The sequence below is a fragment of the Necator americanus genome, chromosome IV (genome assembly GCF_031761385.1).
Source record: "Necator americanus strain Aroian chromosome IV, whole genome shotgun sequence".
Taxonomy (NCBI): Eukaryota; Metazoa; Nematoda; class Chromadorea; order Rhabditida; family Ancylostomatidae; genus Necator; species Necator americanus.
The window spans coordinates 7,830,683-7,846,984 of NC_087374.1; the positions used below are offsets into that span (position 1 = coordinate 7,830,683).

General features: G+C 40.2%; 1 protein-coding gene across 3 annotated transcripts; it reads right to left on the reverse strand.

Annotated features, from left to right (window-relative positions):
- Positions 1-189: 189 nt before the first annotated feature.
- On the reverse strand, positions 190-15,211 carry RB195_000626 (uncharacterized protein; the record flags this gene model as incomplete). 3 transcript variants are annotated; one of them, XM_064197068.1, is made up of 32 exons in its annotated part: positions 190-318; positions 385-454; positions 513-613; positions 1,058-1,141; positions 1,219-1,335; positions 1,404-1,490; positions 1,564-1,656; positions 1,925-2,019; positions 2,178-2,370; positions 2,425-2,553; positions 2,613-2,687; positions 2,852-2,964; positions 3,408-3,511; positions 3,568-3,682; positions 3,755-3,920; positions 3,982-4,127; positions 4,197-4,287; positions 4,344-4,529; positions 4,700-4,810; positions 4,896-5,033; positions 5,093-5,172; positions 5,452-5,605; positions 5,658-5,831; positions 5,887-5,965; positions 6,036-6,153; positions 6,582-6,688; positions 6,757-6,887; positions 10,835-10,884; positions 10,940-10,947; positions 11,015-11,127; positions 12,013-12,120; positions 15,068-15,211. In XM_064197068.1, the coding sequence occupies 32 exons, from the start codon at positions 15,209-15,211 to the stop codon at positions 190-192; spliced, it is 3,609 nt and encodes a 1,202-aa protein (XP_064052948.1). The 3 variants fall into 3 exon arrangements, with proteins under 3 accessions (XP_064052948.1, XP_064052949.1, XP_064052950.1); XM_064197069.1 differs by lacking the exon at positions 15,068-15,211 and adding an exon at positions 11,204-11,303 and having other exon boundaries at positions 11,015-11,107; positions 12,013-12,043; XM_064197067.1 differs by lacking the exons at positions 190-318; positions 10,940-10,947; positions 11,015-11,127; positions 12,013-12,120; positions 15,068-15,211 and having other exon boundaries at positions 319-454; positions 10,835-10,933.
- Positions 15,212-16,302: the final 1,091 nt, after the last annotated feature.

The following is a 16,302-nucleotide window of genomic DNA, read 5'->3' on the forward strand; positions in this document are numbered from 1 at the left end:
ATAAAGTGGACGGCTGGGATTATTCACGCACCACTGCTTGTTAAATTTGGAAAAATAAGTCACATACAGCATCGCTGTTTACAACACCCAACTTTTAATCACCTATTTTGCTCGTTAACTAAGAGTGGTAGGCAAGTAATACCAGATATTTCAATGTCTTGTGCACAGTTAAGCAAAAGGATTGCATTGTTAAAGGTAGTAAAAAAAAACTGCACTAGAATGAGTCACGAGCCTACAGACGAGAAGAGTGGGACCTCCAACGGGAAAGGCAGCGCTACTTGGGTGATGAAGCGCAAGGCAAGTGAAGACATTGGCTCTCTATAACACGTATCGAATGTAAGGAACTTCGACGTCCTCGTCTGTGTTTGGATCGGTGGCCATCACCTCCAGGACCAATGAGCGTTGGTGCCGAGGCACTTCTCGCTTCGAGACGTCTTCAACAACGGCTTTTACACTAAAATAAAAGTAAAGGATTATTATTACTCTAAAACTATAAGCTGAGGTGAACTTACTCCATTGGCATGCGATGGGCTCGCTTCTTAGCATCCATGAAGAACGAGTAGATTAGCGAGACCCCAGATGAAAGCATAGTCACTTCAAGACCAGTTTCGTTCTAAAATAAGATAAGATGACAATGGAATCACTTTTCATTTGATAATTTGGTAGGGTGTTTCTTTTCAAACATTTTCATGTCTTCCTTATTGATGTCGTGGTAGTCTACAAAGCATGAACACAGAATACTGTATTTTTTAAAAGTGAAACAGGATAATTTCGGCGACATTAGATGGGTTGTTCGAATGAAATGAGGTCTATTAGATTTTCGTACTTTATTACCTTATTGCTAACAGACAACAACCTAAAAAAGTTTACGCCCAGCTAACGATATCTCTGTGAATATTGCTTCTTAGATGGACCGAGTTACAAAAATGAAGATTTCGAATTGATCTTGTTCTATCCGGAGTTTTTTTTCTAATTTATTTTACAATTGCTCGCGAAACTCAAAAGATATCAGGCAGCAGTTGTTAGGAAGGCAATATCTCCATACAAAATGTTTCACCTGAATCCAATCCACAGCTTCTTGTAACGTTTTTGGTCCTTGAATTTCTAGCCGATCCCAAAGAGTGAATGTTGTTTCGTTATACTGTAAAAAACACCTACGCTTTAATGAAATTAATGTGTTACGTGAAAAATATTGCTGAACAGAAAAATGAGGGAGACCTTTTTCACTGGAGCTGCAATGGGCTCCGAGAATCCGAAGAACGGCAAGGCAAGGTTGATGAAGCCGTTCTTGAAACGAGTCGTTGGCGTTTTAGGCAATCCGTCAGATCCAACCATCTGTAATGTGGAAGTAGAGGGATTGAAAAAAAAAAACAGAATCTTTGTTAGGGGTTGTGAACAATAACCTTATAAAGTTCGATGCATACAAGACCAGCAACTGTAGCTGTCGTAGTAGCTATCGCAGGTATTATGCGGCCGGCTATTTGTTTGGTCTGAATTAGTGAAAATGATCGATTGGTATTCATTTAATTTGCTTAAGACAATATCGTTTCGTAATACCAGTACCTTCATTCGGTCTGCTGGTTGAATCGAGTAGTTCTCAGCCCTAAGATTGGAAGCAGCAGTGATCATTTCCATGTGGTGATTAGTATCATCATCCTTAGGTGATCAAAATTAACAAAAGAACTATTTGAGCTTAAAAAAAAACATTTCGAATACAGAACTAGACTAGTGGTTAACAAACATTGAACTGCATACTGCATCCACAGAAATTGAAGAATAAGAAAAATGAGAATTAAGAAAACCCCCATACTTCCTCCTTCACGGTAATACTTCTAAAGCTTTGGAGAAAAAGCGCGAAAGAGAACGCCAACCACAGAAACAAGCAAGAGAAGTGGAAGGAAAACTAACGTGATAGAACACAAACCTTCTCAAAATCAATAGGGTTAAGTTTCTGAATGGATTTCGTATTCAGTCGAGCGAGTTTAACTTTCACTTGTTCAAGTGCGCCATCGGCGTTAGCTGAAACAAATGAATTAGTCTTCAATTGATAGGTAGAAGAAAAAAGTCTACTTACACAGTCAGCTTAATACTGTGGTATGTTAAAGAGAAGAAATGAAGGAAGTTGGAAATTTCAGCAGTCTGAGAACTTTTAATGATAGGGAGAAGATCACACTAACCATCTTCAGCTTCGGCGTTCTCCTTTGCTTCGGCTTCTGTGACCGCTATCTTAACTCCTGCTCGTGGTCTGAAAGGCGGAGGCTGAACCGACGAAGCAATTTTCATCACGAGATCAATATCGAGAATCGGTTTAATTCCGTAGACTTGCGCCCGCAAAATCGAAGCTGCATACACAAAATTACGATGCTCCTCCTAAACATTTTGTAAGTGGAGATGTCATCGACTGATCAAAGATGCAATGCATACTTGGGAAGGATCAAAGTCGAGCACATGTGGACAACGTTTTGTACCGGACCAGAATTTCGCTCCTTGATCGGTTACCTGATCTGCTGGGAAGGAATGCAACATTTGAGCGATATTGTCATGATAATGTTCCTGAATATTTAGATTAGTAATTAAAGTACGTCTCTTTTCTAGGCAGGGACAACGTCTACCTGGAACAGAAGACGTGCCCACTTTATGCAGTCCTCAGCATTTGATGGCTTGCTGTCGATGAGAACATCCTTCACCTGTTTTCAAGAAATTAGAAAAGCTCAAAGCCAGATATTTCTTTCAGTCAAATAACATTTTCTCATCACCACAAAGAAAAATTAGACATGATGAACTAAGCAGTGAAGTCGACAAATTGTTTTAGAGCATAAAAACTAAAAACTATGGCAGTATTCGGAAATACCTGGCTCAAAAGCTGTGTTCGTTGACTGACGTTCATCTGCTCCAGTCGCTCCAAGAAGGCTCTCTCATCAGCTAGGAACTGATTGGCGGTCTCAACTGGGCCAGTAAATAATCCTAAACAAAGAGAATACGTAAATGGAAACATGTGTTGGTTGTACTAAAATTGCTAATTAAATGCCCAGAATATGCAACACAACAAATCAGGCAACGGACGAAAAGGGCTGAAACTCCGAGAAAGGAGTGATCGACACAAGGATGGTTTCAAGCTGAAGAAAAAATCGCAACTTAGTGGAAGGGATTTTGGATGAAGGTAAAGAATTTGCCGAAAATGCAGAAATAATTCAGAAATCTGAAGAATAAAAGCAGGATAAAGCAATGTTATAAAGAAGAAACGAGAAGTTCTAGTTTAAAAATGTGCGAAAGCAGAGATAAGATGAAGTTTGTTGCGAATTGAACAGTAAAGTCAGTCTTTGAATTTTAAGGAAAATATCAGACATTATCCAAACTCTCAGCTGCTAGGTATAGTCGTAAGTCTGGCGAACGCAGAATGACCTCACCCTCAAACAAATCTCTTGCCCATTGAATGGTATGCTGGATTTCATTCGGGAAGTTCTTTAATGTGCAGATAGGGATATCTTTTTCAGGAGGATCGACGGATGATCTGTAATCGCAGTCGGTGGTGGCAAATAATAAGTTCTATGACAGTACAAAACATACCCATAGGACTCGGTAAGATATGGGTAGACCACTTGGGTGTTTCCTTTAGTACCCATAGTGCCAGACTCAAGTAGAGGAAGACGATAGAATACACATCGTCTATCCATATAGCGTCCTGAAATGGTATAAAAATGAAATTGGATTGCTGAAAACAACGTTATCCTGTGATTTTGGCAGGATTTCTTACGAGCGTCAATATTATCCAAAGCGTTTGCCACTCCATCAAGCTCGGCAAAAAAGTCATCATTGAAAATGTGTTCAGTATCAGGTCCAACTCTTTCCGAAAGAGCTTCAATGTGAACATCTTTGTTGAAGAATTTCACAGCTCGTCCAGCAACAACAGACTTTTTGGACTGAAGAATGTAAACAATAATTACTTGTACTGTAATAGCAAGAAGGACCAGAAAAACTTACTCCAACATCATTCATTCGGAAAAGAAATTGCCTATTTAAATTACTAATTTCAATTTGATCCATATCAGTTATCTTGATCAAACCTCCTTCACCGCATGCCACACCCATCATCGCAAGGTTTTTCAGTAATTCGCAACCAATGGCTCCTGGATATTTTGTTAAAAAATGTATCCAGGACTGCATGTTTATTCTAGAACGACAGAACCAACACCCACCTGCGCCAACAACAAACCATTTCTGATTGAACAGCGCTTCTTGATATTTCCATCCAAAAACTGCTGCTTGTCCATCATATCGACAACCGCGCTATAAAAAAATAATAAAATTTGTTAATTCGCAATTCCGGAAGCGGATACGCTTACTGGTTTGCAGTCTTCTTCGCTGAGTTTTTCATTATCAAATTCGCTCCAGTTTCCGGGCAAAGCATCGTCACAATCAAGGTAAAGCCATTGTTTTAGTGGAGTCATGTGATGGGTAACGGCTTTCATGGCTTCTTGAGCAGCAATCCCACCAACTATCGAAGCTATAGTGACTAGATTTCCGGAAGCCTAAAATGAATTGTAGTAGAATTAGTTTCCTAGTGACATTTTGTTTCTACATCTTGTACCGACGACCAAAATGATATAAATTTCTCACCAAAACAGCGGAAGTGATATATTTTGGAATACTCGGTATGGACGGTACAGGAAGGACAAATACAAAAAAGGACAAATCTTACTTGGTAGCTGAAAAGCTTCAAAAGTTTTTCGTTAACTTCGGCACCATCTGGTAATTCAACCTTCAACAGCCGAACATCGCTATCGGAGCGTGGATTTGGATGGCGTCCGTGCTTAAACAAATAAACAATTATTTTCAAAGAAATTCCAGCAATAAAACAACCATCTTCTGCTATATAAAATTCCAACAAACGCTACCTTAGCCTCAAACTTATACAGAGCACCCCAAAGCAGATGTAACTGTGAGGGATAATCAAACTTGGCGAAATCCCAGTATACAAACTCAGGATCTGCAAGTGACTCCTCAAGCGTTTTGTGCGAAACAAATGTGGGTACCTAAACAAAGAGGAACTATAACGAGAAAACAGGATAAAAACGAACCAGTTAAAACTTACTTTTACTTGTTTCACGCGACCTCCTTCCTCATACTGAGATAAATTTTTCGCTGCTTCTCCTATGTTAAACACGTGAGGTTCTAAATAAGCGAAGTTTATTTCTGCGGCTTCTAAACGTTATATTCAGATATCACATAGAAGCATCATATAACAAATTACAAGAAACTCTACGCAATGCAATGAAAATTACATGAGCTTAGGAGTTTAGCTAATAATCGACCAGGAAAGGCAAGATGGAGAACCTCCGTAGTACTAGAAAGTTGTCATAAGCCAAATTCAGCTCACATAAATAAGCACTTTTTTCTATACTTGTAATGGAAAATTAGAAAAAAGAGACAAAAATATTACTCCAAACTTACTTTTGACAGTAATTTTCAGTGGTGCACAACCATTCAATTCAGTCATTCCCTTCACTTCAGAAAAAGTCACATAATCGCCATCTTCCAAACCATGCATCTGGTTTTCTAGTGTTGTCACATCACCGGTTTCAGCATCAACATATTCAATGAGAAACTGGAAGAAAAAGTGCTCAACAACCTCGAATACAGAGAAAACTCGAATTAACCTCTTTGATCTGCTCGCCATTTGGATCGTCAATGCGGAATGAATTGCCCAAGTCAGCAAATATGTAGCTGTAGAGACCGCGTGCATCGGCTAGTAACAAATAGCGATTATGTGTTCTTGTCCAACTAGCAACTTGCAACTGCTCGCTCCGGGGGGTATCAGTGAGAATCACAAGCTATAACGACAAATTGCAATGACAAAATACAAAATATTTGGAAAGCGACACTAACATCAAACTGTTTCACGAAATCTTCAGTAAGCCGATCCACGACCAGTTGACAGTTCACACTGTCATTCAGTTCTGCTAACCTGGAAAATTAACGACAAATAGGAGTTTTAAAAATAAATAAAGAGCGTGAAGGATGTAAGATGTACCCACCTTTCGAAACTAGCAGCTGCACGATTTTTACCAAGATCACCTTCTGTCAAGTAGTATTGAGCAGACAGGTCAAACCATCGAGTGTTTTTGGTGTCATGAAGAGTGACGCTGCGAACGCCTAATAACAGAAAGCTATATAGAAAAAAATCAGTGGAATGAGGGGATGAAATAAAAGTATGTAAGCCTTCGGAAGCTAATGACAGAATGTACTTTCCATTACGAAGTGAAGGTGGTAGACTAAAAACTACAGTAGTAAAGCCTTACTGTAGGCTCATGGCAATGGTTACCTTACATAACTAATACATTCCCGCAGATTTCATGATGCCTAAGGTGGTTCTAGTCGAATTTTTGTAAACTGAAATTTGAGACTCTCCTAACGCATAGTTCGCATAGGAGTGTAAAGCAAACTTTTTGCTCAACACCCAAAGCAGGCGAGTTTGATCACCACCCGGATGAACATCTCAATGGTAGCATAGTCATCGGATAGTAAATTTGCGCAAAGTCAAGGATTCACTTCTTGATTAGAATCTATATAAGTAACGGTACCTCCGAGGATAAGATTCTTCGCGATCTCAACACCAACTCCTCCTAGTCCGGATATCAGGACTGAAGCCTTCCTCAAATGGATCATCGCAGACTCGCCAAGAGCATAACTAAAGGTTGAAATACTTTTTTTAAAGTAGATGAACTGCAGCAAAGGTCACAGAGAATGAATAAATACATTTGTCTTGAATAAAGATTTGTGTCGAGTCCTCCAGTGTCAGTGTCCATCGCCTCTTGTCCGTTCTTCTCAGAAGCCATTCTTTTTGACTGGGAATTCGAATTAGAGTTCTTCAAGACGATGGTAGATTCCTGGAAAAAAAGATCAGAAATGCTAATCCATTAAAGCTCTCATTTCAAAAAAAAAATTGCATGTCCCAAAAAAAGGCTACATATCCCATCTCTTTTCAGTTTTTATCTCTGTACTATCACTATATGCTTGTTTCCCTATCCAACAGGAAAGGGGAAGGGAGATGACAAGAACTTCCCTCTTGTGATAAGTAGCACCAAGAATCTTCCCCACTACCCAAGTATGAACGGCGATGTTCAGAAACAACCACGAGAGAACTTCTCAATCAACAAGTAATGTCTGCAGTTTGTCTAGCAGGAGTGTTGCAACAATAATAAAGACTTTCATAAAAACAACATCTTAGGAAACGGTGAAATCCAAGAAAAACATTCAAATTTGTGCAAAGAGCTAAGCTCTAAAAGCCAGTCTAAAAAAATAAAAGTGAAAATAACTTTAGTGCATAAATACATAACTCTTCCTAGGAAAGATACCTCTACAAACAGCAAACTGATTTAATTACTTTGTCGTCAAAGAAATTGCATATGAAAATCAGGAAGTAATAGGTTAATGCGATTTAAACTCGAGACTTCAGATTCATCAAATTTGAGTCATATGGGAAGGACAGGAACAGCAATTAACACAAATATTGATCAAATCCTACAGTGCAAACCTTCACCCAACTAATGGATCCCATTCATAACATCAGAATGTAGAAAATCAATGAGGAAAGAAGAAGTCTATACGATTGGGAATCTCGAATGTCACCTACCAACCAACAATTTATGACAATTATTAATGGCAGATGGATATGTAACGCAGACATCGATAATTTCACCGCACAATAGTCGAAAACGTGCTTAGGTCATGCCAAGGACGCGACCGGTCATTGAAATACATTTTATGACAATTCAAATAGTTGGGAAGATAACAGTTATAAAATCAAGAGTACGCAGTATTAAATAATACCGCAGTTTATAACTATAGTAGTTGATACAGGCGAACAAAACCAGTATTGAGAGAGCAATCGAAAGAATTATTGGCTACACAGTCAGCGGTATGAGTCATACGGAGAACTGTGCACAAATTTGACTAATACTTTGCAAGCGCCCTTTTATGGTGCGTTACTCACTGATAACCCATACGAATCAAAGGTGGAAAAAGTGAGCGGAAGCTTTCTTGGATAATATTTTGAAATCCTATTAATGAGTCAATTCATACACTGCATATACCCCTTTCGGTATGTAACTATGCAAAAAAAAAAACCACGCACCTGCAACAGTGATACCAAGAAGCTTCGATACATAGCATGCATTGTTTCCAAAAGAATAAGTGAGATGAATGTGTTTTAACCCTTACATGCCGAAATATAATGTGACTGTCTGGATTTCTGCGTTAGCACAGTGGAAATTGATCGCAGCAAACACATAGCAACCTAGTTACTAAGTTATTCGTACCGCTTGTATTGAAAGCATGAAGCGTGACAGCCAATTAATGAACCGACTATAAAACAATGAACGCTTAAAGACAAACTTCAACTGATATAAATTAGTAATTAATGTTTTGTTTGAATTATTGAGTACCCTACAAATTTAAATCGTTTCAATATCGGGAGAACAGAACCGTTCTTTGCTTTTGATTTCAGAAAAAAAGAAATAACTTTTTCGATTTGAAGCGAAGTACCAAGATAACATTCTGAAACAACTTCACTTCCTTAGTGACTCAGCAAAGTAATAATTATTACCTAATTAAGGAGGAAAAAAAGGACGATAAAAATGCTTGAAAAAATACGTCTGCTGACAATACAGATTTTCTACAAATGCTGTAAAGTAAATGCAATGAAACTTGCGATAATACTTAGTAATGATCATATGTTCCCAACGATGGTGCTGATCTACACTGATATCCTCACGAAACTGGGCGGTAAAAGCTCATTACACAATTATCACTACCTAAAAATATCTGAGATAACGGAAAAACGATCAGAGCTGAAAATGTAGAAAGTTTCCTATAAAATATTGGATTTTAACCACCACAGTACGTATTTAAACTAATTATGAACTAAACTATAACTCTCTAAGAGAGAAAGTCAGACCGGTGGACTTCCATAACCTAATAATTAGAAACTCGAGTAGAAAAGTCCTATCCTGTTCAGAACGGACCTCTCCCTCTTGAAAAATATATTATATGGACGAGTAATTTGAAAACATTTTTGAAGCTATTACGGGAGTGTTTTCAGTGGTTTTTCCTGTTGTTTATCCGTTAAATAGAAGCCCTTTTCACAGTTTCCATTGATGGAACAATAGAAAATATGAGAAGAGGTAGAATAGATAATCCATAACAAACACTGGATCTATAACTTGAAATCATTGGGAAACAAATAGTCCAGGGTGCAGTCTTTTGCGATCAAAAGAATACGCAATAATATGGAAACTAGAGAACTCGGGGAGTTCTAATATTGTAATTTGAAATGACCAGCTTGAGAGAACCGGCAGGGAAGAGGCGAGTATGCAAGCAGTGAGCTTCATCGATGTCAAACGAACAAAGAAACAAGGCGCGAAGATGGGAATTCAGTAAAGTTCACTTTGTCGGATATTTAAAGAGCAGCGCTCGTTGTGAGGTGCACAAAAACTGGGTTCATTAAGAAACTATCTGAGGCAAGCATAGAACGAATGCAGCATCGGTTGACACTGCCTGAAGGTCTTAAGAACTCTATATCACAGCTTTGGAACGGAGACATTCTTAACAAACAGCTTCTTTGGTAGATTTACTCACAAAGATGCTCCCTTATCGACTCTAAACAATCTTCTTAGAAACTCACTGTAAAAAAAAATCAACAGAAAACTGTAGCGCATTAAGTGAACACAATCTAGATAACTCATATTGTAATCTTATCACCATGAGCATAGAATAAATGGTAAATATAATGCAAAACATTTCCCGTCATAGAAACACATCTGCGACACAAAAATCGCTTAGACTCACACCTAGGGCTACAACAAATTTGCGAGTCCGATGTGAACGTGAAATAATCTGATAATGATGCAAAACAACCCTCCCTCCCCCTCCATACTCTATCTTTATTCCTATTTATTTACTTTATTTCTTCGAGTAGAGAATAAAGACAGAAAGACTATGCAGTAATGTCATAATCAAGTTAAACTATCATGTTACATCCCTCAACACCAGTGGAATGAAAATATGTCTAAAGGTTTCACAAAACTTATGGCGTTGGGATCTCTCCACCTCTGGAAGAGAAGAGAACGATAGATTTCAACCTCTAATCGTGGAATAGGTATAGCCGGGTCAAAACGATCTGAAGCTCAGTGCAGCTGTGTAAGCAGCTGTGCTCTTGGACTGAAGCAAGGAGTAGTGCAAGCGAAGGTCCTCTTGCATCCCAGATTCCTCCAAGATCATCTCCCCACAAATTCTAACCGCGAACGCACCAGCTTGTGCAATTGCACCAAACTTTAGACCGTTTTGACAAGACTGGAACTCCACCTTTTGCTAGGAAAAATAGGAGAAGATGCTGCGCATTCAGACTGTTGGTGTAGTAGAGTCAAAACGACATGAGGCGCGGTGCAATTGCGTTAGCGGCTGCGTTCGAAGCGGTGCGACGGAGCGTAACGGTTAGAATGTAGGGAGGACCCTTGCTGATACCATTCTCCAACCGTCGTCTTCACCGCGCCGCCTACGCAATTTTACCGTGCTTCATGTCGTTTTTACCATACCATAATCTCTAACATGCGTTGAAATGATAAACACCTATAGCAGTATCTCATAAAGTAGTAATATACAAATAATACTATAATATACTGTTTTTTCCCAGCAAATATTCGATGAACCGCTAAATATGAATTCTATGCATTTATTTTTAATATGCAGGTAAGAATCATGTGACCAACTAAATCTAAAGGATTGAGGTTGACCAAGGTAAATATTATTCATATGAAAGGTAATCTTGTGGACTTACCTTTGGACAGTCACTTAATTCGACCACACGTGCCTTCTTCGTAGGCGGAGCTGAAGCGGACACGTCTGCAGAGGACAGCTCAGCCAGAATGGTACTCATAAATACCCTTACCCCTAAAGAAATAATCCGATGTTTGAAAACTAAAATCTGTAACAAAACGAAAAACAACAGCACACTTACGAAATATAGGTTTTCACCAGCGAGATCACGTAGGCTCGCTGTGACGGAGATGTGATATGTGACTCCGTCCCAACACGTTCGAAGAATACACACCTACGGTGGCGGTGTGGTACCTGTACAGAATCAAACAAGTTTTGGTTAGTAACTTCCACCAAATATACAAATACGAGTTAAAAGCAGCAAAAGAACAAAGTAATCCCTTCCAAAGAAAAATCTAGGATTTGCTTGCGATCAGCACGATGATGTCCCGAAGCAGCTGGCAAAGTGAGAGAATGAGTCGCACGCTGGCCTACAAGTGGAATCAAAAATCTCCCGATGAAATTGGAAAAATGACACAAAAGTAATCCATAAAAAATGTCAAGTCATCAAATGGGAACATTCGAGACGCCTGCATTGGCCGAAAATCCGGAAGCGACGTTGCGCCACAATGTTTCATTGGAGCACACTATCTCACGACGGTTGCAATGCAGCACACGGATCTGGTCCGGACACCAATAGCATCTGCTACGTTCGATGAGTGTTTTATGAACTAATTACTCTGACTAATGCAAGATTCCGGTATCGGGTCCTCAGATGGCGATAAGAGGTTGAGTGTGGGCCAGAAGTGTACTTACGCCTGCGCTGCCTGAGACGCGGCTCGATCCAGGGGACGGGCGTTCTGTTTCTGCTGCGCCGTGTGAGTCATACTTTAAAGACAGCGTATTACGAAATTGACGTGGCACGGAGACCTCGTGGAAAACGTGGGCTTCGGATCGTAGGTTACGGAAATGGTCGTGGCTCCGTCATCCCTCCCTAATTGTCTTTAAAAAAAGGCGTGGAAGACTACCTACGAAACTACCTTATTTCCTACGAAATCAATTGCAACAAGCCATTTTTGTGCACGCGCCCCGTCCACGAACAATCATTCAAAGATTTCCTCACCAGGCTATTCAAGTAAAACCAATGAATAGGCTTCTGAGGGAACCGGAGCGTGTACAATGGGGCGCGTTCTAACGTACCTCGTAGGAACCAAAGTGGTTCCCAAGCCATTTTTTTAAGATGGCTGGTAGCAAATGAGTGGAGTTGCGCTCGTTTCCGTAAATTACAGTCCGAACACTACCTTTTCCCTAAGATAACCGCACCACGTCAATTTCGTGCTACGATGTCCGTAAGAGCTGGTCTAAGCATGTACGTGCACGCGCGGATGTGTTCACATATGTGAAGATCCAAAGTCCTGCAATTAGATGACCGCGAGGCGGAAGAAAGGCGATTTAAAGTCGCCTTCAACAATCTCCAACAGCACTCCAGGACGGATTGGGGTCTACCCATTAGTTGAGGAGAACTGCACAAAAGTTTCCTTCCTTCCTGCGAGACTGAAACTCATTAAGCCATCCACTGTTTTGTACTTGCTTCACATAGAATTAAGAAAGTCTCTTGATTTTTGAAAAGCGCAGGGCACTGCTAGGCAAGGAAGGTACGAAAAGAAAACGAACATAAACGAAAAACACTAAGCAACAACATATCTTGGATTGAATTAAGACAAGCTATGAAACCGCTATTGATCTCGTTTTCCTTGTTTTTAGATCAAAGGTTAGTTTGACCATTTGAGTTTAATTAACAGCACTCTTGTATTTGCAGAAAATCCGCAAGGAAGCACTGCATTGCAGAAGCCATTTAGGCTGTCAAAACGGAATAGGAGTAGGATAAAGATCCGCGTACACGAGCAATAGAAGCGACCTTTGAAGATCTGATTATGCAAGCTAAGAAGATCAATTACGACGTCATTTGACTGCCAAGATGGGATGACATCTTGCAGTTCATGCCGTCTGTGACGCTAGAGATGAAGTGTTTCTTTTCTTGGACTATCTGAAAGAAGGGGCTTCTCCAACTTCTTCGGTAATTTCAGCGCCAAAATTAACTCAAAAAAATGGCTGAGGAAATTCACTTCGGCATCTGTGGTCTATTTTCGGAACGAGCGCAGGGGACGCTTCCCTAGGTTACCTTGACATAAGTCTCCATACATGGAAACTTATAATTCCAAATGTCTTGTCTACATTCGATTTGAGAGTTTCCAAGAACAGTGTACCATATACGGAATAGACCATACCACTACTTCAAAATAATTTCACTTTCCTGCGGAAAAGAGGGAAAACAGCGAAGTTCACAAAGCGAAGTACCAAACCCATCATTGACAGGAACCTTTTCGGTATCACCTCAGAGAAAAGAAGAGATATATCATATCAGAGAACCTCCACTCTGAAGTACAGGGTGGGATATGACGATCTCTTTCATTTCCAAGCGTTTTAAAACTTGAAAGAACCTAAATAGAAGAAAAGAGCTGAATATGTACACCTTAGAAGTATATTCGGTTTCTTTTTTTTGTGAATTCTTTTGTGAAATGCGGAACGACCTCCGAGATCTCCAAGAGATAGCAACCAGCTTGGAAGGCATGGAAAAGTATCAAAAAAGTAGTGAAGGAAACGAAGAGCAGTCTATTCCGTGTTTACTTCTTTAACACTGTAGTTCTTCTTGTTTTAACCAACGTTTCATGAATCTGGGCGTATCGCAAGACGGTGAACGGTGACGGTCACTGAATGCTCTAGCTAAAGGTGGTTTTGGTAGTATTTAGCTTCCTGCAATTGAAAAAGAGGATCTTCTGTTTTTCTGTTAGTGATCGATGACCAAAAATGTCCTCATTTGCCCGAAAAATTACAATAAGGTAGGTGTTACACGAAAGTGTTACACTTTTCCACTACGAAATTCGGGGGTGGATAGGAGCTGTGGGCGTTTGAGTTTCACGAGATAAGGAAAACACATCAGGAATACCGCCCAGTACATAGTCGGATTTTTCCGAAAGAAAACCAAGACACAGTCACACTCCTAATTTGCACCTCGAACACCATGTTTTCCCACAGGTTTGCCAACTAAGTTAAAGGCATCACCCCACGAGTCTGAGGTGGTGCAGATTTCAGGTGGAGTATTCGTATACAGGATGGGAGACTACGGAGAGGGGGGTGATTCCGTCCATTTCTTCCTAATTGCCGTAAAAAAAAAACGGCCCAGAAGATACGGCTTCATTCGTTTTGGCGCACCATTTTGTACAAGAGGTTCGATTGGAGCGCGTCAGTCTCGTGCGGCGCCGCATCTTCCGGGCCGTTTTTTACGGCAATTAACAAGAAATGGACGGAAGCACCTCCCTGTCCGTAGTCTCCCATCCCGTATACGAATACTCCACCTGAAATCTGCACCACCTCAGATTCGTGGGGTGATGCCTTTAACTATACGATACGCTGTCTTCAAGGCGAATTATGGTGTTTGTCCGGGCCACAATGTTATACATCCAGCCGGCAGTGATGTGAATCACTTCTCCCTGAAAATTGGTTGGTACAGACCAGCATTTCAGAATCAAAGAGCATTATTGAAATACTAATATTATGGAATATAATACTCATATTATTAATATTATGAAAAGCAGTCAAAATTACAGATTTTCAGTCGTATTTTCTCCCATGGACCACATAAAAACATTGTGGGATAGCGTTCGAGGCTGTTCATTTTGTTCCCATTTGTTGACATAGCACGGTTTCCTCAATTTCTCATTTGTACCAGCGAAGAACTTCGTTGATTGCTGGCCACCATCAGGTCGCGTTTTATAGGGTTGAGAGCTACATCTAATCATTTGCTCTGAATACCATTTAAAAAATATAGACTCCGGGGTGCTGACTACGAGTATGAGGAAATTACATAATTTCTCCCAATCGCCTTTAAAAACGGCATGGAAATAGTTTTAGTTTATAATATTGAGGATACGTTAGAATGCTACGTTCAATTGTACACTCTCCGGTCCCATCAGCAGCCTGTTCCGGAGTTTATATTTTGTTCATTAGTTTTAAAGGCATTATCCACCGAATGTGGCGTGGTATGAGCTTTCGTTGAAGAATACCTATATCGGGTCGTAGATTATATGTGCAGGGGTGGTTCCGCTCATTTCTTGTATCCCTTCAAAGAGACGGCTCTGGAATGCTGTTTTTTTTACAATGTCTTCTATTGCAACGCACCATCCTTGCGCCCCACCCCCGTCTGCGATCTGTCGAAAATCCATTCGGACGCCTCGACCATTTCATTTGACGAATTGACGAATTGAATTTGACGCCATTTCATTCGACGAATCGCAGACAGAGGCGGGGAGCAAGGGTGGTGCGGTGCAATAGAGGACATTGTAAGAAACAACATTTCGGAGCCGTTTTTTAAAGGGATACAAGGGGAAATGAGCAGAACCACCTCTGTACACATATTCTACGACCCGATGTAGGTGTACTCCAACGAAACTCCATACCATGCAGGATTCATGGGACGATGCCTTTGATTGAATAGTCTGATGAAGAGACCTGTTTGATTTTCAACCGCTCGCACGTGGATGCGGCGCGTGCACAAGGGTGGTGCGTTTCAATCTACCTGGGGACGAATGGAGTTTCCATGGCCTTTTTTTCAGGACGATTAGGGGGATTAAAGCGGGCTCACGCCCATATTTGTAATCTGTAGCCCGGACTCTCTATTTTATGTTTTCCACACTACGTCTATTTCATGATAGGTCTATATTTGATTTTTTGATGCAGTTACTCAGTAATGATGTAAATCATCTCTCCATTGAGGATCAGATTTGTTGATAGTCCTAAGTAAAACATGACCAAATGGTTTCAGTAGGCTTCATTCCTAGCTCTCAACTCATACCAACAATCATATTAGAGCGTAAAGTGACTAAATCACAAATCTTTCACCACAGCCCTCAATCCTCCATCCATGATTGTAACAGTTACATATCTAAGGTCAAAAAAAATTTTTTTTCGTTCCGACTAATCCAAATGTTGTTATCGAAATGATGTGCAGATTAATGAGAGATTGGGACTGATTTAAGTGTTGTGAAGTATTTAATCCGTTTTAAGCTGTCACCGGGGGAATGTTTCTTCATCGCTGAAACGCAAACGTAAATGGCTGAGATGTACGACAGCCCTAAACGGAAAATTCGTTGTTATTGACGTTACTACAGTGGGCGGTCGCTTAGCACATAAAAAAGAAAAAAAAGGGAAAAGTCTTGCTGTAGCGTTTTGGACTTGGAGTAAAGAGTTCGTTTGGGCACTTGTCACTTTTCGCTGAGAACAATCACCTGACAGCTCACCCCAAGAATGTGGAAGAAAAAAAAAACATTTTTACTCTGGAAGTATTGAGCGAAATAGCAGTCGCCCCTGCAGTTCCCTTTTTCTGTGCAGGACACACTTTATGGTGTATTCAAATGAATAAATAAGCGAAGG